Genomic DNA, 22901 nt, shown 5'->3' with positions numbered 1-22901 from the left:
GAATATTTCAGTAATTTAACTCATTTGCACTTCTACCCTACTCTTGCATATATGCATATCTCAAGCGACTATTAATTTTAGCATAAGTAGCATAATAAACATAAGTATGACTCTTCCTATTGTAACAATGAAAATTTCAAAATGAAACCTATAATCAACACTGACACTCTCACTTACATCAGGCCAGGACTCGCAACCCCGTCGAGTACTTCACGCTGGTCTTTGGCGAATGAAATTTTAGCCAATCACAATAAACCATCTCCTTGAACGTATTTGTGTCGGAAATAACTCGTCTGCTATTTAATGAACAAGCTCGCGGGGTCGCGGTGTTTGTATGTTTGACTTTGAGATTGCCATAAATCGGATATTTCAGCACCAAAAATGATAAGCCTTTTGAAGTCTAAATTTTCGGTAACTTAACCTACCCAGTTCAATTTTCAACTTCGTAATGTGGTCGAGCTAAATCCGGTAAAAATCCAATACAAATCACCTATATAACCAAGGCTTAGGACCGTTGACTCAAATCTCAATGGCGTCTCTTTAAACCTCTGAACCGGATTTTCAATATGGGGCGGAAGTCTCTTCATTTTCTACCGCTAGGGGTCTCTGTGCTGGGCGCGAACTTATGATGACGTAAAAGGTCCGAAAATAGGTTTATAGTTAGTTTTGGCTAATTGTCATACTTTTGGTTATTATGTTACTTATGATTTTAGTTTTTCAAAATTTAATAGCCACGAAAACTAGTTCAAGAATCACAACAACGAGGCTCCGACAAGAATCGAACTCATGATCTCCTGTTTACAAAACAGGCGCTTTAACCACTAAGCCACGGAGCCCTTGTTGTGAAGCGAGATTAATGCAGAATTTTTCAGTAATTTAACTCATTTGCAATTTTACCCTATTGTTTGCGGATATGCATATCTCAAGAAACTATTATTTCCAGTTTTTAAAAATTTAATAGCTACGAAAACTAGTTCAAGTATCATAACAACGAGGCTCCGACGAGAATCGAACTCATGATCTCCTGTTTACAAGTCAGGCGCTTTAACCACTAAGCCACGGAGTCCTTGCTATGAAGTGATATGAATGATGAATGTTTCAGTAATTTTACAAAATTAGCTCGTTTGTAGTTTTACCTTATTGTTTGCATATACGCATATTTCAAGAATTTATTATTTTTCGTTTTTCAAAAATTAATAGCTACGGAAACTAGTTGAAGTGAGAATCACTTTCATTTTTTGAAAAAAAAAATTAAGTACTCCCAATAAACCACTACAGCAAGTTCTCTAAAGAATGAGCGAATGTACAACATTTAAACCAAGACGAAAGGAAAAAATATTGTCTCTTAAGAAACCATTTACCGTAAACTTGGCCCATTTACCAGACATTGCTTTAAAAAACTTCACACACCTAAATTTGTTGTATCAATTTCATTTGGTAACAATTGATTTCAACTGCTAAGTGGGGAAATTATCGTAGTTAGTGTTATATTCCAGAATGAAGATATTTGCATATTTGAGAAAAATCTGTTTACATACCCCCTCGAATCTACAAAATTTGGCATATTTGTGGGTAATATGTGTAATGAGGCAGTATTATATCCTTATTTGAGCCTAAAGCGTAAATGCTTAATTTTACCAAATGATCATTTATTAACTTTAGTACCACTTTTACACGATGCATAAGGGAATAAGCCTGGCAGTGGCAACAGCGGCGAACGTTGTGCCTTTTGCGAACAGCGCAACGCGAAAAGCCGATAAACAAAGAACCGGAGTCTAAGATAGCGCTGAAGATTCGGGCTGGCGCGGAAAAAACACAACGAGAACCACGTTTCGTATCGTTTTTGGTGAGATCGGTAATGTCCGAAGGGCTGGAGTCCAAGTTGTTTTGAGCCAGAATATGGTCCTTGACATCATCACAAGAGTATGCGTTGGCAATGTTATAAACGGTGAGTAACGGATGGCGTGGTACCGGAACTTTGCAACGGAGCGCGCGTGATAGGGCTGGCGTTTAGGCAATGATCTCACGAAGGGGTGCAAGATCACGGACATCCCTAACAGCCGTAGTAACCAACGTGGTTTAACCCATTGAATTAGGTCAAACCACGGTTTTGGGTCAAAGGAAATGGTTTGGGTTGAATTTTGGTAGTAACCACGTCCTAGTTTCTTAAGGTGATATATTTTGATAAGGGTGATTTTAACTAATTTCACTACTTTAATATTACTCTTAGTTTTTCCCCAACAATAATTTCCGCAATTATCTGATACACATAAACTTTAAAGGGTTTAATAAGCTTCATTTGCTCACACATTTCCCACCAGAAATTGGAAATACGTTTTTACCCGTTTGAAATGTTTGCCGTTTCTTGTTTTAGTTCAAACTTTTCTCCTAATTTCTGTTCAAACGTCTCTAATTTCTGTTTAAACTTTTTATACTATTGTTGAAGCGATTCCTACTTTTGTTCAAACGTTTCCTATTTATGCTCAAAAGTTTACTATCTTCACACCGAACTCATATTGTATACTCATAAGTTCTGAAAATGGAAAGTTCAAAAATGTGATTTTAAGTTATGACTGAAACACAATTGAGAACGAAGTTAAATGACTATAAAGTGGGCGGAAATCTTGTTAAATTACTAAAGTGTGGATAAACCTGATGTGAAATGAAAGCAAATCGATTGAAAGTAATCGAAAACGACTAAGAAAATGGATCAAAATGTGGTTGCTTTTAGTAGGTAGTTCTCCTTTCATGGACTGAAAAAAAATTATATAAGCATAAAAATAACCAAAGGTTAGTGTAAAGATTCCATAAAAAGAAAAATTTCTCAGTACTGTACAATGTCATTTTATATTCTTATCAGCGGAATCAATACATAAATCACTTCACTCTAAACGAGATATGATATAAAATTTTGCAGTCATCAGTAGAATATTTCAAATATTAATTATTGATCCCTCTAAACGTACTCCCTTCAAAATAATTTTCGAAAATGTTTTCGGAAAATGGAATTGTTCTTGAAAAAGCGGAGATATGATATTTTTTGAATAAAATTAGAGTGAATAGATCGATTAAGAGTAAAATCAGTTGATTGAATTAATTAAGGATTAAACTACTAAAAATACTTAAAGAAAAATTTCAATATCTGAACTTCAATCAATTGATAAACCTCACTCATATCGTTGGTTTTTTCGGTCTTGGTCCAAAGCAAGACTTTTTTGTATAATATCTTTCACTTCAGCCTTAAGGCTTCCGAACTCTGGAGAGAAAGGTTGTTGACAAGGTTAGTAAGAAATCATGTGTTACGGTATATGTAATTCTTTTTTGGTTAAAATGTCGCTTAAAATGTATGCTAATTAGAAAATATATGAAGCAGTCTAGCTATATTCGTGTATACTTTACGCGGAAATGTTAGGATCAGCATTTCATGATGTTTTATAATAATATTTGTTCATTTTAACTAGTTACCAGCTACTAAGTTGTGTAAAAACTGCCGTAATTTCCCTTTTATGATATTAAAATGTACTATTGTTTTAACATAGTAACTCAATAACCAATTCAAAACACGAGTACACCAAGAACATCTTCGTAGTTTAGTTTTCAATAAACTTCGTAAACCTTATCTCCGTTAAAATTGGTTCTTTGGTATAACATAAGCATACATGGTGAGACCTCAAAATCATACAAAGAATAATAACAAGGGAAGGGTAGGTGTAGAAAGGGCCTACTGAACCTATATAAACCATGCCCTAAGTGAACACAATACCCTAAAGATGCACCAAATAATAGCAATACAAAACATGGGTACCGTAGAACCGAGCCGTAGCTTAATTTTCAATAAACTACGTAAACCTTATCTCAATTAAAACTAGTTCTTTAGGATACCAATGACATAAGCATACGTACAAACAAAGAATAACATTACCGGCAGGGTTGGTATAGAAAGGGCTTAATGAACCTATAGAATGAGCTATTATATTGGTATCGTTCCTTTCAACCGAATTCCCAATGGACCGAAATCCCATTCGACCGAATATCTCGCAATGATTTTAGATTTCCAGCCCAATGGCTATATTCCCGATGGACCGAAATCCCAATCGTCCGAATATGCCCCTAAAAAATACATGAATATAACTTGAAACACTGTAGCCGTCAGCGATTCGGTGGTGTAGTGGATACGATGTTGGACTGCGAAGCGATAGATTGTTGGTTCGAATCTCCGAAAGGTATGTTAGTAATATTAAAAGTAAATGTTTCGTGATACTAATTAAAACGCTCACTTTCATTCCTTTCAAGGCAAGAGATATATAGAATTAATAAACAAATTGTGCTTAAAATGAAGTACAGTCTTAATGGTAGTTCCATCAATGTCTTTAAATTTTAAATTAAAATTTTAATATTTTGGTTTCGGGTGGGTTGGGTTAGGTTAGGTTAGGTTAAGTTAGGTTAGCATAGGTTAGGTTAGGTTAGGTTAGGTTAGTATAGGTTAGGTTAGGTTAGGTTTGGTTAGCTTAGGTTAGTTTAGGTTTGGTTTGGTTTGATTCCAATAATTCGTTGACACCTTTTCCAAAATATGCTCCTTTTAATTAGCTACCACCTTTTCCAAAATATTATCCCTTTAAATAGCTACCACCTTTTCCAAAACATTCTCCTATTAATTAGCTGCCACCTTTTCCAAAAGATTTTCCTATTAATTAGCTGCCACCTTTTTCAAAATATTCTCCTATTAATTAGCTGCAACCTTTTCCAAAACATTCTCTTACTAATTAGCTACCACATTTTCCAAAATATTCTCCTTTTAACTAGCTACCACCTTTTCCAAAATATTCTCCTTTTAATTAGCTACCACCTTTTCCAAAACATTCTCCTATTAATTAGCTGCCACCTTTTCCAAAATATTCTCCTATTAATTAGCTGCAACCTTTTCCAAAACATTCTCCTACTAATTAGCTGCTACATTTTCCAAAATATTCTCCTTTTATTTAGCTACCACATTTTCTAAAATATTTTCCTATTAATTAGCTGCCACCTTTTCCAAAAGATTTTCCTATTAATTAGCTGCCACCTTTTCCAAAATATTCTCCTATTAATTAGCTGCCACCTTTTCCAAAATATTCTCCAATTAATTATCTGACATCTTTTCCAAAATATTTCTATTATTGCTCGTGGTAAGAGGCGGGCTTTTAATACTCATATAAATAATCTTTTTACCTCCAAACAAGGTTGGGTTGGGTTAGGTTAGGTTAGGTTAGGTTACGTTTGGTTAGGTTAGGTTAGGTTAGGTTAGGCTAGGGTAGGTGAGGTTCGCCGTAATTAAAACGTAGTTTAAATAAGTGCAGTAATACATTTTCAACTCACATTTATTTTAACAATAATAAGTTGTGAAATTAAAAATATATTTAATGCAAAACCACACAGTATGTCTTCTTCCAGTTCAATAGCATTTCGGTCCAATGGGACTATAATAAAACCGCACCTTTGGCTACGTTCGGTCGAATGGGACCCCAAAAAAAACCCCCTTCTGTCGAATGGGAATTCGGTTCAATGGGACCAAAGCTATCTATTTGGCATTTTGAACTTTAACCGAACTTCTGAGAATTGGTGCAATTAAGCAGAACTCGATCGCTTATTGGCTAAACATGGAAAGCCCGCGAAGATGAGAAGCCAATCTATTGGCCAAAGAGAAAAACCCGCGAAAATCCAGAAAATAGGACATGGAAAAAAGAATTAGAAGACTTCACTTTTGGGCGAGGATCTGAACTGAAAAGGAGAGCGAAGGACTTCGCTGCTCCAGGACAAGGATCTAGAAAAAGGACTGCAAGGGACTCCAGTCTTCCAAGTCCATCACCAGGCCCGATCTTCGTTACCGTTATTATAAAAAGATCGTTACGGGTTCTACGCTCGCTAAAATTCTACGCTGTGCGCGATCGCTTCGCTTGTGCCCAACTCCTCACCGATTGAGAGAGAGAGCCAAAACGCTGGTATTGTTAAGACTTTGAACTTTAGTGTGATAATAATATTATTATTATTTTGGAGAGTGCGTGCTTATTGTTGGGGTTTTATCGTTTATATATTATATCGTTTTGCATGTTTATATTATTTTGGGGGTCATCTATAAAATAACGCTAGTGTCGGGGATTTCCTTATTTACTTAGTTTGTGTTGGCCAGGGCCTTCTGCCTTCGTTACAGTATTTGTTAATGACATTAAAATTTAATTTTGCTTGGACATTTAAACCTGTTAGTTATTCCACTTAATATCATACCCCTAGACCTCATTTCAACCCGGAAATCTTTAATTTCGAGAAGGCTCGTGCCTTATGTGAACCGCTGGATAAGAAACCTATTTACTTTTGATCTAAATTCTCTAAGGTATTAAAAAACGGTTACATAACTGGGGGCCCGTCCGGGATCATTCATAAAGGTTTCCTTGCAAATTTTTTTTTATTACGAGCTTCTCGTCAGCGTATTTCGCCCATGAGCGAATCAGACTCGGATAGCGATTCTGAATTTAGTCAGAGCTTTGTATTTTGCCCCGAGTGTATCCCTAGTTTAGGAAGACAACATAGTTGCCTTGATTGCCTCAGGGCTTTTCAGTCCCAGGAGCGAGACGCTCGCCATTCACGTTTAGAAGCCCTTAAAGATCCATCCCCTGTCCAAGTCATGGCTGATCGCGAGGCCCAAGATAATGCAGTCCTTCCCAATAATGCTATAGAGGTTGAAGAACCCCCGCGCCCACGAAACGAACCTCCTAATATTCCCCTAACCAAGCGGATCAAGCTAACCTTTTGGCTGCCCTTGCTGCCCAAATTCAAGCCCTCACTACTACCCTAGTGGCTAACAGTGGCCAAAATAATGGCCACAACAATGGTTACCGTCACCGAAACAATGGGAACGGGGATGGACCCCACGAGGACGAGGAAGTTGAGGCCACTCCTCAAGCTTGGATTCCCCAAGTCGAGACGCCAAAATATTATGGCAGTGACGACAGGTCCCCCTCGCTAGGCGAATTTTTAACCGCCGCCAAAAGACTCAGAGTCAGTCGGAACATTCCAATGCCCATATTTTTAACGCGTTGGGTTCCCACCTTACTGCTTGGCCCCGCATCCGATTGGTGGCTCGAAAACGATGGTAACTTCAAAACCTGGTATGATTTTGAAGCGGCGATTAGAGATGAGTTTGGGAATGAGGATGAAGACGACAGGATTCGCGACCTGATTGACGGGAGAACACAACAATCGAAAGAGAGCGCCCAGGATTACTTAAACGCCATGCAGGATTTAATGGGGCGGCTAGAAACCCCCCTTACCAATAAAGAAAAAGCTACCAAAGTGTTTAAAAATCTGAGGCGTCCCATCCAGCAAATTCTTTTACCAAAGAAATATACCTCTCTTAGGGAATTGATTGTCGACGTCACGAGAGCGGAGAGTTTTCTTGGTGACGATACTTTGACTTCGCCGACCCCCTTGGCAGCTCCTACAACCCCTTCGCCTAACCCTAGCGCGAATCCGAGAAACGGTCCCCCTCCTAGCCCGAGGCCGAACAACTATCCACGCAATAACTGGAATTCACGTCCCTCTACCTTCAATAGGTATGAGCCCCCAACTGGCTGCTTTGAATGTGGGAGTCGATCCCATTTCAAAAGTGAATGTCCCCGCTTACCACGTGGAAACTGGCGCGACACTAGACCCCCAGAAATCAGGGAAACGGGAGGAACGGCGGGAACTCGGACCAGGGCGCCCGTCGGCCACGTCAATAAATGCTAAGCCGTGCATAAAGAGTCACCTCCCAATTTCGGAAATAAATATTAATATTGTAAATAGGCCATGGGGAGAAAAACTTTTATTTATTCCCGTTCAAATTGGAGGTATTTTTGTAAGACCCTAGTAGATTGCGGAGCCACTCATTCAATTATCGATGGAGGACTTAAAGCCCATATTGCAAAAGCTGGGTATTCAGCTAGTCCCTCTGATGCAATAGTGAAACTCCCGAATAAGAAGTTTGTCCAAGCTAATGGAAAAATTTCTCTCCCCGTTTTAACCCCCGATATATTGTTTGACTGGTCCGCATATCTTGTAAATAATCTTAGTTTCCCCGCTATTTTAGGTTTAGATTTTTTAAGAGAGGCTGGCATGAACGTTAATTTCTCTGAGCGCACATATTACTGGCAAAAGTACCCCTCTGAAGTACACTCCCTTCTCGATGATTGCGGTGCGTGTGAAATGTCCCTAAATAATTATTTAGTGGATAAATATATGTTTTCGTCCGAGAACGATTCGGTGGAGCGGAGGACTTGAGTGCGGCTGTTAATGAAGCCCCATTAAATTCAGAGGATAAAAAGCGCCTTTGCCAGGTTGTGTATAAGCACAGAAACGTTTTCAGCAAGGTGGCAGGTAGAACCACCATAACTGAACATCATATTGAGACCGAGGGTCCCCCAATCGCATGTCGTCCCTATAGGTACGCTCCCCCATTACAAAACAAAATTAACAGTCTAGTCGAGGATATGTTAGAGAAAGATCTTGTAGAACCCAGCGATAGTCCCTGGTGCTCCCCTATCTTTCTAGTAAGAAAAGAGTCAAAAGATGACCGTTTGGTAGCCGACTATCGAGGGGTCAATGCTGTTACAAAAAAGGATCAGTATCCCCTCCCTCGCATAGACGATATTTTGGAATCCATCTCACGGCCAAAGTACATCACCCTTTTAGATTTACGTTCGGGCTACTGGCAGATTCCCCTCCACGTAGAATCCCGTGATAAGGCTGCCTTTGTGACCGACAAAGGTTTCTTCCGCCCTAAAGTACTGATGTTCGGCTTAACGAATGCCCCCCGAACTTTTCAAAGAATGATCAATAACCTATTTCTTAAACTCCGAAAAAGAGGTGTATTCGCCTATCTAGATGATTTAATCCTAGCCACCAATAATTTTGAAGACCATCTAGAACTATTAGATGAGGTGTTAACCATACTAGACCGAAGTGGACTAACCGCCAAGGCTTCTAAAGCCAGGTTTTGCCAGAGTAAAACTAGAATCCTAGGTCATATTATCTCTGAAAATGGAATAGAAGTTGATCCCAGTAAAGTGGAATCAATTCGCGACTATCCCCGCCCAAAATCAGTCAAAGATATCAGACGATTTTTGGGAATGGCGTCGTATTACCGACGATTTGTTCCCCCTTTTTCTAAAATCGCGGAACCCCTGAATAGGCTCTTACATAAGGACCAAGTTCATAGATGGGCATGGGACGCTGAGCAGGAGCTGGGCTTCTCTCAGCTGAAGCATGCTTTATCGACGACCCCTGTCCTTAGTACTCCTCATTTCGACCTCCCTTTCCGAGTTCGGACGGACGCGTCTGACGTTGGAATTGGTGGCGTTTTAAGTCAAAAGATTGACGGGGAAGAAAGGGCGATACAGTATTTTAGTCGCTCATTAGATGCTTTAGAACGAAAATATTCCACATCAGAGAGAGAATGCCTAGCTATTGTCGAAACGGTCGAACAGTTTCGCCCCTACATCCAAGGTTCTAGTTTTGAGGTATTCTGTGACCATAAAAGTTTAGAATGGTTACATAGAGCTAAAGATCCCACGGGCAAATTAACCCGTTGGATGTTAAGGCTTCAAGCCTTTGAACCTTTCCAAATTAACTACATCCCTGGTAGAGAAAACCTGGTAGCGGACGCTTTGAGCCGCATACCCTCTACAGATGGTATTACTAGTCAGAATCCTGTTCGGGAAGAAATTACTTTGTCTGCAGCAAAGGTCTCCCCTCCCCAGAATACTATCGTTAGACTAGATTTAGACATCTTGATTGAAGAGCAAGAGAAAGATGACGAAATTTCCGTCGTTAAAAAGCTTCTTTTAGATCCCACTTTCAAGGTTCCGAAAAACCTAGCTAGGACCATTTCCCAGTGCGCAATGGAAAACGGTTTAGTTTGTAAATGGGTAGAGAAATACAAAGCCAAAGGTTTTGGTGGTTATCGCGTATGGGTCCCGAAATGCCTACGTTCCCGAGTGCTTTATTGTTACCATGACAATAAGTCCTCTGGACATTTAGGTACGTTTAAAACAAACAAAAGAGTAAAAGAAATGTACACGTGGGACAGCATGAATGCTGATATTACCCGGTATGTTAGGAGTTGCCAAGTATGCCAAAAATTTAAAATTCCCCGTGAAAAACCACCCGGTTTAATGAAATCCGCCGCCATTACCGAGCCATGGTCGGTTATCTCCGTGGATTTGAAGGGTCCTTTCCCCCCTAGTAAAAGAGGTCACACACAAATATTGGTAGTAACGGACACTTTTTCCAAATTTGTTGAAATGTTACCTCTCAAAAGAGCAACTGCCCCCGTCATAGCTAACAAACTCATAGACGAAGTATTTACTCGCTATGGGGTACCTTCCAGAGTTATCTCAGATAACGGGAGTGTTTTTGCGTCCAAAGTCATTGAAGCTTCTTTCGAACAACTAGGAGTGAAACACCGGCTCACCTCCATTTACTCCCCTCAGGGCAACCCCGTAGAAAGGGTTAACCAGACACTAGGTACGATGCTCGCCATGTATGTTAAGGACACCCACCGCGATTGGGACCTGGGGCTACAGCAGCTCGCCTTCGCCATGCGAACGGCCGTCCAAGAATCGACGGGCTATACACCCGCTTTTCTCAATTTTGGCAGGGAATTACGCCCCCCTCACTATCCCATACCGGACGATTTTAATTTCCAGGGGCACTTGAATATAGCCGCCCAAAAGGTTCATGCTTTACGTTTGGGGGCCATAATTAAAAAGACGCACGCCGTTGGTCACGCTAAAATGCAACAAGCTCAGAACCGGCAAAAGGTTTATTATGATAAAAAACGGCGTGACGTAGAATTTGAGGTTGGCGATTTAGTGTTGCAAAGAACCCATTTGAAATCCTCTACTAACTCTTATTTTATGGATAAGTTGGGAGAGAAATGGGCAGGCCCCTATAGGGTCGCAGAAAAGCTGTCCCCATTAACCTATAGGCTACAAACGCCAGACGGTAAAAAGTTGTTAAAGGGCACCCACAAAATTACGCAACTTAAAGGCTACGTCCCCCGCTTGCCTGAAGACCAGGTACAGTTGGAACGCGCGAGCTTACGTAGTGAGGCAGCCCGATCTCCCAGCCCTTGTGACAGGAGGCGTTCACTTCGTCCCCGTGACCCTGCAACGGGTAGGGTACTTCCCTTGTAAATATATGTTTGAATAGTTTAATTCGTATAATCCCAGGTTTAGTTTGAATTTCGCCTTACCGTTTTTATTTTGACCTCACGAGGGCGTTCGGTTTTAAGGGGGAGGGAGTGTCACGGTTATATTTTGACCTTTAGTTTTGTCAGTGTCCCTTTAGTTCAGTTTTATAAATTTCCTATTTTAACTCATTATAACGATATCCTGTAGTCCCGAGATTGCTTCTTTCCCACACTTTTGCTACAATTCCCTTCGGTACAGTCAGCCTAAATGAAAACTTTCTCTCTCGCGACAGTCCAATATTGGGTGTGATATCAATGAATTAAAACATTGCTGTAATATTTTTTAAAACATTCGAATAAACCCTGTTTTTTGACCTAGTCAACTAAGAGTAGTATGTTTCCAACTATAGTGGAGGGTTGCCAATGATGACATGAATAAACACAACATGAATGTTACGAATAATGTTTAGAAACCATAATTTTCTCTAGTAGTGGCGTCAAACCTCCATTCCAAGGCTGTCATTTAACTTAAAGGTTGAATGACATTTTTTTTTGCTCCGTTGTGTATGACGAGCTAGGGCTTTACAAAGCCTTACAGCTCCAAATCCGTGGGGAGATAAATTATAGACCTAAGAATTTTTTGGTAGCCAATTTGAATTGAGAAATCGAACGTAGGGAAACTAATTCTTCAGGAAGGGAGTTCCAAACAGGTATAGTTCTCCTGAAGAAAGAGTGCTTTAGTGGGTCTTTGCAGGATGGCGGGAGAAAGAGTTGGCGACTGTGACCGCGGGTATAGTGCGTGTCAGGGGAGAGAATAAAGTAGGTCTGATCGGAGGAGTGTAGGACACGAAAGAGGCTTATTAGATCCATGTAGATGCGCCGACTGGACAGGGGGGCCCAACCGAGGGAAGCGAGTCTGCTTTCGCGAGGTAAAGTTGCGTAGAGACTTAGGGATTTTTGAAGCGCGACCCTGCACGTCGTTAAGGAGTTTTATATCACCACTAGAGGAGGGGTTCCATAGTTGGCAACCAAATTCAAGGGTCGGACGAACATAGCAGTTGAAAAGACGCATAAGAAATCGGTGGGAGAGATTTGGAAAATTGGCTTTGATGGTCGCGAGTAGCCCATTGGCGCGACTACATGTCCTAGCAATATGGGTGTGGAATTTAAGGTTATGGGAGACTTGCACTCCTAAATCACGACATTCGTTTACTCGACGGATAGGTTGACCACTAAGGTAGTATGGAGAGGGTAGGTCTTCATCAGATTTAGTATACGGTTAATGGTTAGCAATAAGGACTTTTGGCTGTTGAAAGAGAGGCCATTACGTGAGGTGCAAGCCTCAAGCCGAGTTAGGTCGGACTGGAGGGTTTGGATACATCGTCATTAGAGTGGATCACACGAAAGATTTTGAGATCGTCCGCAAATCGGCACAACTTAGAGGATAATTGAGAGGGGAGGTCATTTATGAAGATAAAGAACAGGAGAGGGCCAAGAACGCTACCCTGAGGGACGCCACTAGTAACTGGTAGGAAAGTATACTTAGGGAATCGCCAACGCGGACTGACTGAGTGCGAGCAAGTAAGTAGGATTTAATCCACTGGTAGATATTATTATTTATACCCAAAACCCTAAGTTTGGCCAACAAACGTTGGTGGGGAACCAACTTGAATTAGTTTATTAATCATAAAAATAAAATGAGGCCACAAACCAAAATTGTGTTATTCCTGTTATACCATCTTTTGAAAAGTTACGCCAGAAAAGATTGTTTAAGACAGAACAAAAGCGGTCGAGTGGTCGTCACAAATGAGAAAACTGGTTAGTAATTTCTGCCTACACGTTCTTTCCAGAGGAATGTACAACAATGAAATGGATTTTTATTGTGCATATAAAAAACTAAACAAGAAGTTCATTAGAATATACACATTTTCAATATATTATGTACAATTATCAACATTATTTAACGAATTTGGCCTAGTGTAATGGAAAAGATATCAAATTTTTGGGAGTAGATATTATAAGTTTTTTGAACACGATAAATAGGATTTAAATGTTTACAAGACACATGGAAGGTTGCATTTTTACGTAGGGTATGGGGTTTCCCAAAAGGTTTTCTTGGAAAGTAAGTCGCTCATTGTAATTCTATGATTAATTTATTTATGAAGAAATTTAATATCAATTATTTCTAAGTAATATGTTTTGGACGGGAGGTTTAAATGATTCAACTAAATGAGGTAGTCATAATCTAGATGACGCAAGAAGAAAGTATGTACATAAAAGATAAATTTACGCTGGACAGCGTCTATGGATTTGCGTAGGTAAGAACTATAGCCACTTCCAAGCTATCGAACCGTAAGTGAGACGTGATCGGACAAGACTGAGGTAGAGCATTCGGAAATGTTTCAAGGACCTTAGAGGCCGACAAATTTTGAATTCCACTCCCAAAATCCTTCGGCAGCTATTAACGGTAACGGTTACGTGCTCTCGAAATAAACCTCTCCGAGCCGAGACGAATACAATTTCCAAACACCGGTCCGCCAGCCAATGAGACAAACCGGAAATACATAGTTCTAACCGGCGAGATATCGCAATGATCATTTGTAAAGTTTAAAGCGTTTAATAATTTCCTGCGTATCCTCAATGATTCTAATGAGGACCTAATATCTATCACTTAAATGTGTATTTAACTTTCGGCTCACTCTGAACCGTTAAGACATCCTATAAGAGGACATGAAACAAGGTCAATTCTGGTTAAAATCTAGGTTATCTTATCTCATAGACCCAGTCGTTTCAACACGTATGGAGAGATGAAGTATTAACATCCTAATTATTTAATGAAGCTAAAAGTTACGTTTACACTATATATAAATGTAGTAAAGATGAATTAAAAAGTAAACACCAAATTTTAAATGTTAATATCAAAAGATGTTCTTGGAATATTGAGATGAAACAGAGCTTTATAGCTACACAACTACTAAAAGAATCGTAATGCAGAAAAATATTTAAGTATTTCCATTTAATATTCTGCCAAAACGAAATGTTACCGTTTTCTAAGAGATCTTTTCATCCTACTCGCTTTATATTAACTTTGATATGCGTGTAGTGTTTCTATTCAGATGCAATCTTCATTACTCGTTCTATATTAACTCTCACTTGTGTCAGTACATAGAAATAAGTTTCTCTTAAATAATTAATTAAATAAATATAAATGATATTAATTATTTTAATCTCCAGTAAATAACTTTAAAAATAGTTAAATCGTTTAAAATAAAGTTGTTCCTATTATCTTTCGAAACTTTGCTAATATTGACGTTTAAAGTGAAGGGTACCCCTTTTGCCCGCTTTTTTCAAATTTTGGGATATATATACGATTCGTTTCCATTATAATAATAGATAAAAACGCATTCGCGTGAACCGATGGTGGAAGCCCTGCCATTGGGAGGCTAGACGTTTCTCGTAACCCTAGCCGATCGCCGCGTATATCTTGAAACCAAACGGTGACGAAGGAAAAGAAGCCGGAATGGACTGACTGGCGTCCATGTGGAATGGACAAAGACCTGAAGATGGTGGTGCATAGAAGCTGGTGTCAATGTGGAATTGACGAAGACCAGAAGATGGTGGTGCATAGAAGCTGGTGCAAGGTGAAATTGACGAAGATCAGAAGATGTTTGTGCAAGGAAGCTAGCAAGTACAGACTAGTGTCCATGTGGAGTGGACGAAAACCAAAGCTGGTGGTGTTGGAACTCAAGTAGAATAGCCAGAGGAGACAAACCCAAATTTCCGTGAACTGTCAATGCAGTCCGGAAATTGGGAACACGTTTGCTCCGATACGCAAACTGCGAACGCGGTTACGTGGGGCGTGACAGACAGACACACAGACAGACACAGACACACACGATCGTTACAGAACCTCTCCGTGACATTCGTCACTCGGAGAGGTAAAAACTAGTCCAAGCAATTAATAAACTGGTTTTGGACCAGAGGAAGTGTGCTATTTCCCAGACTGCGCCCGAGAAAACCTTTGGGGGTTGACTTTTATAAATCTCGGGCGCTGATTGGCCGGTAGGTCGCTTTATCAGAATTCAAATGATATTCAAATGGATACAAAACTTCAAATATTGTTTAATACTATAAATAGCGCTTCAAAAAATCTGAAAAAATTCAAGGCGGCATATTTTAACATAAGGAATCACAATAAAAATACTTCATTTTTGCCAATAGTGTCCCTTTAAACATTACCTTTTCGATTACCCTTGCAATTGGAACTGAATAAAACGAAAATTTTTGCGACTTACGACCGCAATGGTTTGAACACTTTTCAACAATGCAGTAAATTATTTTTGATTGCAATTAACGCTAGAACTTCATTAAATTAAATTAAATATCCGCACGAACACGAGCTAAACAGTACCGAGGCTATTTGGCCGTAGACATTTTACGTCACCAATCACAACACTTACGGCACAAACATGGCGATGCACAGCACAGCACAGACCCACTCTCGCTCATGCTAAATATATATTCTTGCTGTTTCGTCTAAACTTGTGGCTACGTCATTTATTATGACGTTGGTTTGGGAAGAAGAATAGCGACCAAAGAGAGTATACAGTTGCAAGAGGAGCAGGTTGCGTCGTTGAGCGCGTGATACAGTTGGCTATGGCTAAATGGGCCTTGCGACCCATGGAAGACCCCTTTAAATTGAAGTACAAATACTAATTAAAGAAAGTATTTTTTATAAATATTGAAAACAAACGCGCCATTCAAAAAGTAATATTTTCATTTAGTCTGCTTTGCCTTACTTAAACTTAAGGGGATCATCCCTAAAACACTCCAATCATAACTTGTAAACGGTGTAGGCAAAATGTCATAATCATCAAAATGACAAAAATATTTGGTGCTAAGGGTTTACCACTAAGATAGTGGTGTCCCATTTGAAAAAAATTCCTTGGTGACATCACTCGTCTTAATCATATGGAATGGCTCTATTATCGTTGATTACCTCTTTCCAATGAAGCACATGCGTGATAAATTTTTGATCGCAACATTTTTAGACTCTCCGTGGTACAATGTTTAATTATAAACATACCAAAAGAACTTCCGCCCAAGAAAAACAGGAAAAATTTACAAACATTGGCGATTCGCCAATGAAACGTTCGTCAAGAACAAATCGATTGTATCGCAAAGCGGTTGTAAAAATGGTTGTAAACGACCACGCACCACTTTTTACTGTCGAAAAAGGTGGCTTCAGGGAAGTTTGCGCAACCCTGAGCCAAAAGCATTTCGACATTTCGCGAAGGACATTGGGTCGAGATTTAGACAGGGAGTCCTCGCGTCGGACACCATTTTCAAATGTAACTTCTTGATTTATGCAAAGTCTCGGAATTTTCCTAGAAAATGCGATGGAATTTGTAATCACGTATTATTATTTGTAGGAATTGTTGGGAAGCATCGGTGGAAAACAAATGCACCAAACCCTCGATATCTGGAGTAGTAGGGCTCGGGAATCGGTTCTGGGTGTTAGATGCCAATTCATTGACGAGAGGTGGATGTTCAGAAACGTCTTGGTTGGGTTTTCCCATTTTCCTGGTCAGCATGACGGAGAGGCCATCCGCAGGAAGCTAAATGAAATTACGGAACAGGCGGGAGATCGCGCGAAGGTAAGAAATCATTCTCGAAAATTTTACCAAGTTTACATTTTTGAATATTTAGATTTACTCCGTCTGTGCTGACAACGCCGGAAACATAACTCGGGCCTTGAATATGGATGCCATATTTGACGATAACTGGCCAAATGACCTGAGTTTGCTCATGCCGAAGATGTGCCTTCGGAAAGCGAAGGCGAGCTTTCTCAACTTCGCGAAGGTCATACATTATCTTATTATTTCGTATTATAAGTTTAAAAATAAACTGGTGAAATTGTAGACTGGAACCAATTGGAGGCAATATTCTTGGATGGAAATCGGAGGAACGAGGCTGACTACGAGGAGCTGCATGAAGACATTTAGAAAGAGATGCGTTGCGCATAGCCTCCAGCTGGTGGTGAACGGTGCCTTAAAAAAGTGCCCAAGAAGTGAAAGAATTCTTAAAAAGATAAACAAATGGATATCGTTCCTTCGTCTATCTCCCAAATGGACAAGCGTTTTCAAAAATTATTCTCCTGGTCGCAACGATCTGGTTCAGGCTGGTGGAAATAGATGGAATTCCATTTTTATGGCGACCGAACGCCTAACTCAGGTTGTTACCCAAAGGGTTTAATACGCTTATTTGTAGACCCTGCGAAACTTTGCCAACTTTTGATTCGTTTTAATATTTAAATACAGCCTGGAATGATTGAGGCACTAGCAAAAACAATTGAATTTGCGAAGGCGGACAAAAGAACCGGCGCAAGTTTGAAAAAGGTTAAAACGCCTTGAGAAAATGATGTCCACATTTTAAAAGAACCGCTCGAAATCTTGCGCCCCTTCAAAATATCGTCGGAAATGTTCCAACAACAAGCTCCAGTAGCCTCTAAAATGATTCCGATCCTTATGAGGATATTCGAGGAGTTAAGAGGGACCAGAAGCCCATATTTTTCTAAGTCAAGATGTTCCTTGATGGAGCTTATGGCGGAGCAGTTCAAGGAAGAATGAAACGATGAGGATTACGTCATCGCATCTCTTCTGGATCCCACAATCAAGGCTTCTTTATTCGATGGTAAAGAACTTATTTACATATGCTACAAGCACCAAAGCGATCCGACGGTGCTGTTTTGGTCATGGCTAAACAGACCGCTCAATCAGTTTTTTATTGTTTTAAAGCTTATTTTGACACGTTGTCTCTCAAAAGTAATTAATGTAATGATAAAATGTTTTGGGGGAATGGAATTGTGCCCGAAAACCCGAGATAAGTAAATTTTTGAAATTGATTACCTGTAAAATAAGTTATTTCAACGGAAAACGGTAATGGAACGTTGTTTTTTCATAAGCATGCCTTTTAGTTTCAATTAAAAAAAAATTAATATCTGATCCTTCAGTCAAGTGATAACCTCAGTCTTATCGATACTTTTTAGGTCTTGATTCTAATCAAGACATTTTTGATTAATATCTGCTCCTTCAGTCTTTATTTAAATTAAGATTGTTAAGAACTACGCTAAGCAGAAACATATAAAAAGGGGACCGTAACTTTAGCTCAATCAGTCATTATTTATAATGATACTCCAAAAAAAAAAACGTAACTCATTGAATTTTGTATTCTTATTGTAATTAACATAATAAAATTTTTTAGAACCCTTTATTGAAAAGCGAGGCGCTCCCCTAAAAATTCCACAAATAGGACCAAATTGACAGTTTTACACAATTTTTTAAAACGCTGATTTAGCTTATGTCTGTTTAACCTTTAGCTCAAACTTTTCATAAGCCCGATATGAAATTCGGATATCCTTAAAACTTCTCAAAGACGATCTGAGATTATCAATTTCGAACTTTTTTGTAGCATTAACTAACGTCTGTTTGATATTAAGCTTATAAACCTTAAACACAATAGAGTCAGGGCAATGCCGACTCAGTTTATAAGGGCTACCCTAAAAGTCCACAAAGGTGATCCAAGATTGTTAATACGCCTAAAAAGTGCCCTCTTCAAAATATGTAGCCGGGGAAAAGAGAGTGTGGTCGAGTGGGCTATGCTAGTGGGTATTTTGGTAGTAAGTAGCGGGGGTTGGAACTCCAGGCATAGCCCACTCCATCACGCACTCGACAACGCAAAGCAATTCGCGCCAGCGTGGGAAATAAGGCGGTAACACAGGGCAGGGTTTAAAAATTGCCTGGTACAGTTCAAAAATTAAATCGGACGGGGTCAGTGGCTCACGAGACTACTAAAAAAATTCAAGGGTAACCAGAGTCCACACATTAAAATTCTAATATTTTAATTATCCACTTATTTAGCTCAGCAGACGACGTGCTCTGGTCAATGGTCACGGAGCAGTTTATTTATTCCAAGTCAGGAGGGTCGCTGGCCTAATGTCCAGTTTAAAAAAAAATCCTTATTTCCCACCCCGACTCGCGCTATAGCACAAGCAGCTTGCGACGTGTTGCGCGTGATCGAGTAGGCTATGCTCCGGGCAAAAGAAATCTTCAGTTCAGCGTTGCAAATAAGGCGGTGGCACAGGGAAAATGACCAGTTTAAAAATTGCCTGGTACAGTTCAAAAATTAAATCGGAGGGGGTCAGTGGTCCACGAGACTACTTAAAAAATTCAATGGTAACCAGAGTCCACACATTAAAATTCTAATATTTTAATTATCCACTTCTTTAGCTTAGCAGCCGACGTGCTCTGGTCAATGGTCACGGAGCAGTTTATTTATTCCAAGTCAGGAGGGTCGCTGGCCTAATGTCCAGTTTAAAAAAATCATTATTTCCTACCCCGACTCGCGCTATAGCGCAAGCAGCTTGCGACGTGTTGCGCGTGATCGAGTAGGCTATGCTCCGGGCAAAAGAAACTTCAGTTCAGCGTTGTAAATAAGGCGGTGGCACAGGGAAAATGACCAGTTTAAAAATTAAATCGGAGGGGGAGCAGTGGTCCACGGGACCACTAATGAAATTCTAGGCTAACCAAGACCAGAGATGCATATGACAAGGACTCATTTCTCATAAGCGAGAATGGCCAACCCTCTTGTGTTAGATACAGCCTGGCAGCCCGGTATAGGGTCTTTGCGCGTGACGTCAGGTTTCCGTCCCCTTTCCCTCCTTTACGAGATTTTCTCTCTCCGTCGACTGCTCGCTCACTACGCCGCCATATTGACTGGCCTGTTAAACGGGTTGTTAGAGTTATAGGGCGGCCTGCAATAAGTTTCGTTGCAGTTCAGTTGAATTAAAAATTTAAAACTAAGCGGTTATTTAAAATAGGAGGCGGTATTTATTGTACGGTGAAGGAATGTAACGAAAATTCGCGGAATCGGAAGAAAATTGTCGTTTTTTAAAATACCAGCTGTACTAAGGCACCAAGGCCCAATTGCATTGGACTTATCAAAAAAGCGTAGGAATCTTTGGATTACTAGAATAGAAAGAAAGAGTTATTTACAATAACCCTTTCACCTAATAAACGAGGCCCACACGTATGTTCAAAACATTTTCTTTCAGGTAAGAATCTATTATTAATTGTAAGAGTAATCTTAATTAGTAAGTTGATATGATTGAACATTTACAGGAAAACCATCAGCGCTGTTCGATCAAACCAATCCAGATTGGGCACCAAGTTTGTTCTTAGGCAAAAACAATTTGAAAAATCCCAATATGATTCATTCGCGTTGGAAAAGAATAGTTAGTCGAAAATTAAGGATTAAAACCATGTATCAGTCTAATGAAGGAACTTCATTAACAACGGAAAACGTTCTGGGTGCTAAAGATGGTAATGTTGTCTTATTAATAATAATAAAATGCTTTAATTTTTGGAACAATCTTAAAATAAACTCAGAAATATTAAATTAGAATAATGTTATAGATATTAGAGCCATGGAAACTTCTAAAGACTGCGAAAGTACCCTAGATTTGACTGAAGCTGCTCCGAGTAAAAAAACAAATCAGCCTAATGAAGCAAATGAAGAAATTTGCTAGTAATGGAATTAGTTTCTGGTGATAAAGATGGTAATGTGATCTCCCTATTTGAATAAAATAAGGAATGTTAATGTATATTTTTATAGATATTAGAGCTATGGAAACTGAATGTGAAAGTGCGCCAGATATGATAAGAGCTGGTCCGTCTGAAAATATCAACGAAGTACCATTCATCTCAACTATTGACGTTGCTTGCCAGATGGGCTGCAACGAGTTTAAAGATGTATCGACTGAAACTGATCTGACTATGGAAAATATTAGGAAACTTCTCAGTCCGGAAACAAATGAAATATCTACCCAAACTGATATGACCATGGAAAACATAGAGGAACTTGAACTTGACCACCGGAACATCAGCTTCGAGCTGTGCTCGACTAAAGAAAAGGTTTTGGACGTTTCTCTCACGGAAGACACTTTTGCAAATAACAATGAGAAAACCAAGTTTTACACGGGGCTGCCTTCCTTTAGAGTGTTGATGATTGTTTTCAATGTCGTTTGTGTCGCGATCCCAAAATCCGACCGGAACAAACTAGATCAGTTTCAGGAGTTTTTACTTTTCTTGATGAGGATGAGATTAAATTTATCCTTACAAGATTTGGCTTATCGATTCGACATCTCCGTCTCTACAGCGTCTAGAATATTTGATAGGTGGCTTGACGCCTGTAACATTCGACTTCAGAAGTTTGTTGCGTGGCCAGAAAGGGAAGAATTACGGAAAACCATGCCCCTAGAGTTAAAGAAAGCCTTTGGAGATCATGTAGCAGTTATTATAGATTGTTTTGAAGTTTTTATAAATCGCCCAACATCGTTAATTACTCGAGCGATCACATGGTCTAATTACAAACATCATAATACAGCAAAATTTTTAATAGGCGTAACTCCACAGGGTGTCATCTCATTTATTTCTTACTGTTGGGGAGGAAGAGTTAACGATAGGCATTTGACAGAGAATTGTGGGATCCTTAAAAAATTGCTTCCTGGTGATCTAGTAATGGCCGATAGAGGGTTCAATATAGAGGAAAGTTTAGGTTTTTGCTGCGCTCGATTAGCAATTCCGAGCTTCACACGGGGAAAAGACCAGTTAACATCATTGGAAGTTCATGAAACAAGAAAAATTGCAAACCTACGCATTCATGTTGAGAGGGTAATTGGTCTCTTGCGAAACAAATACCAAATACTACAAGGTTGTTTACCCATTGAATGCGTGACAAAAAGAGAGGGGGATGAAATTACTCCTTTGGATAAAATTGCCATTAACAAATCTATCGAAGTCTATAGTTTTATGAAAAGAAATGTATAAATTTTAATTGTAACAAAAGTGACAGTTTTGTGTAACATAAAAATAAAAGTAATTTAAATAAGGAAGAAATTAGCGAAATTACTTTCAGTACTAAACACCATACAAGTGTAACCATAATTTAGGTAGCTTAGGAACAAATGAGATCAGTAGTTAAGGGCAAAATTTAGGTTATCACATTTAATTTTCTTTCCCTTTTGTACCCTTCTTTGACGCTTTGCCCCCCTTTTTTTTGAAAGGCGATAAAACCGCGCAATTTGGACAATACCACAATTTAGCTCTTGGTGCCCTTTTTATACCCAAACATTTGTAATGGAACCATTTATGTTTACAGGATCGGTTTTCACACATTACCATGTGATCATCTTCTTCCTCAGGCATTTGACCAAAACAATAAACTTGGGTATCCACACTAGAGTTTCCCGCGTTATTGACTTGCTCACTAAATACCTTCATTTGACTAGACCTAGAATAAAATTTCCCTAATAACTCTGGTAAAATTCCAATTTTAAAGAAATCTGTCGCTTTTGTTAAACAACTTTCCCAAAAACTCTTATCTGGAGTGACCCTTTTAACAAAGAAATCTTTTGTAGACCAGACAACTAAATCACAGTACTTAACATCACAGACAAATAATTGCGTTTGAATCTGGTAAAAATAGCTGTGCTTTTCATTCAAGCCTAAACTATTTTCGTCTTTTGAAGAAACGAGTCTTTACCCCCTACCATCTCTTCTACAAGCATGTCTCTCATTGAATATGGACACTTGATTTCTACGATGCCTTTCCCACAACAGGAACATTCAACTAACCCATC

The 22901-nt window shown here is 39.4% G+C and overlaps 1 protein-coding gene and 2 non-coding genes across 3 annotated transcripts; 1 reads left to right on the top strand and 2 right to left on the bottom strand.

Annotated features, from left to right (window-relative positions):
• Positions 1-763: 763 nt before the first annotated feature.
• On the bottom strand, positions 764-836 carry TRNAT-UGU (transfer RNA threonine (anticodon UGU)). The gene has a single exon. It is a non-coding gene; the product is annotated as a tRNA-Thr (tRNA).
• Positions 837-993: 157 nt separating this feature from the next.
• TRNAT-UGU (transfer RNA threonine (anticodon UGU)) lies at positions 994-1067 on the bottom strand. The gene has a single exon. It is a non-coding gene; the product is annotated as a tRNA-Thr (tRNA).
• A 19380-nt stretch (positions 1068-20447) lies between these two features.
• LOC149653634 (uncharacterized) lies at positions 20448-22089 on the top strand. The gene is made up of 3 exons (XM_089847018.1): positions 20448-20583; positions 20677-20819; positions 20876-22089. The coding sequence occupies exons 2-3, from the start codon at positions 20792-20794 to the stop codon at positions 22087-22089; spliced, it is 1242 nt and encodes a 413-aa protein (XP_089703144.1). The 5' UTR covers positions 20448-20583; positions 20677-20791.
• Positions 22090-22901: the final 812 nt, after the last annotated feature.

Source organism: Phalangium opilio, unplaced genomic scaffold (assembly GCF_054372755.1).
Source record: "Phalangium opilio isolate 3A_F unplaced genomic scaffold, DU_Popi_V2 ptg000082l_1, whole genome shotgun sequence".
Classification (NCBI taxonomy): domain Eukaryota; kingdom Metazoa; phylum Arthropoda; class Arachnida; order Opiliones; family Phalangiidae; genus Phalangium; species Phalangium opilio.
Note: the sequence above shows the minus strand (reverse complement) of the source record. Positions and strands in the feature narration are given on the sequence as shown.

Excerpts from the sequence above, each read along its gene's own strand:
- LOC149653634 (XM_089847018.1), top strand. The coding sequence starts at position 20,792 with ATGGAATTAGTTTCTGGTGATAAAGATG. Across the intron at positions 20,820-20,875 it reads AGTTTCTGGTGATAAAGATG|ATATTAGAGCTATGGAAACT; the intron begins GTAATGTGATCT and ends ATATTTTTATAG.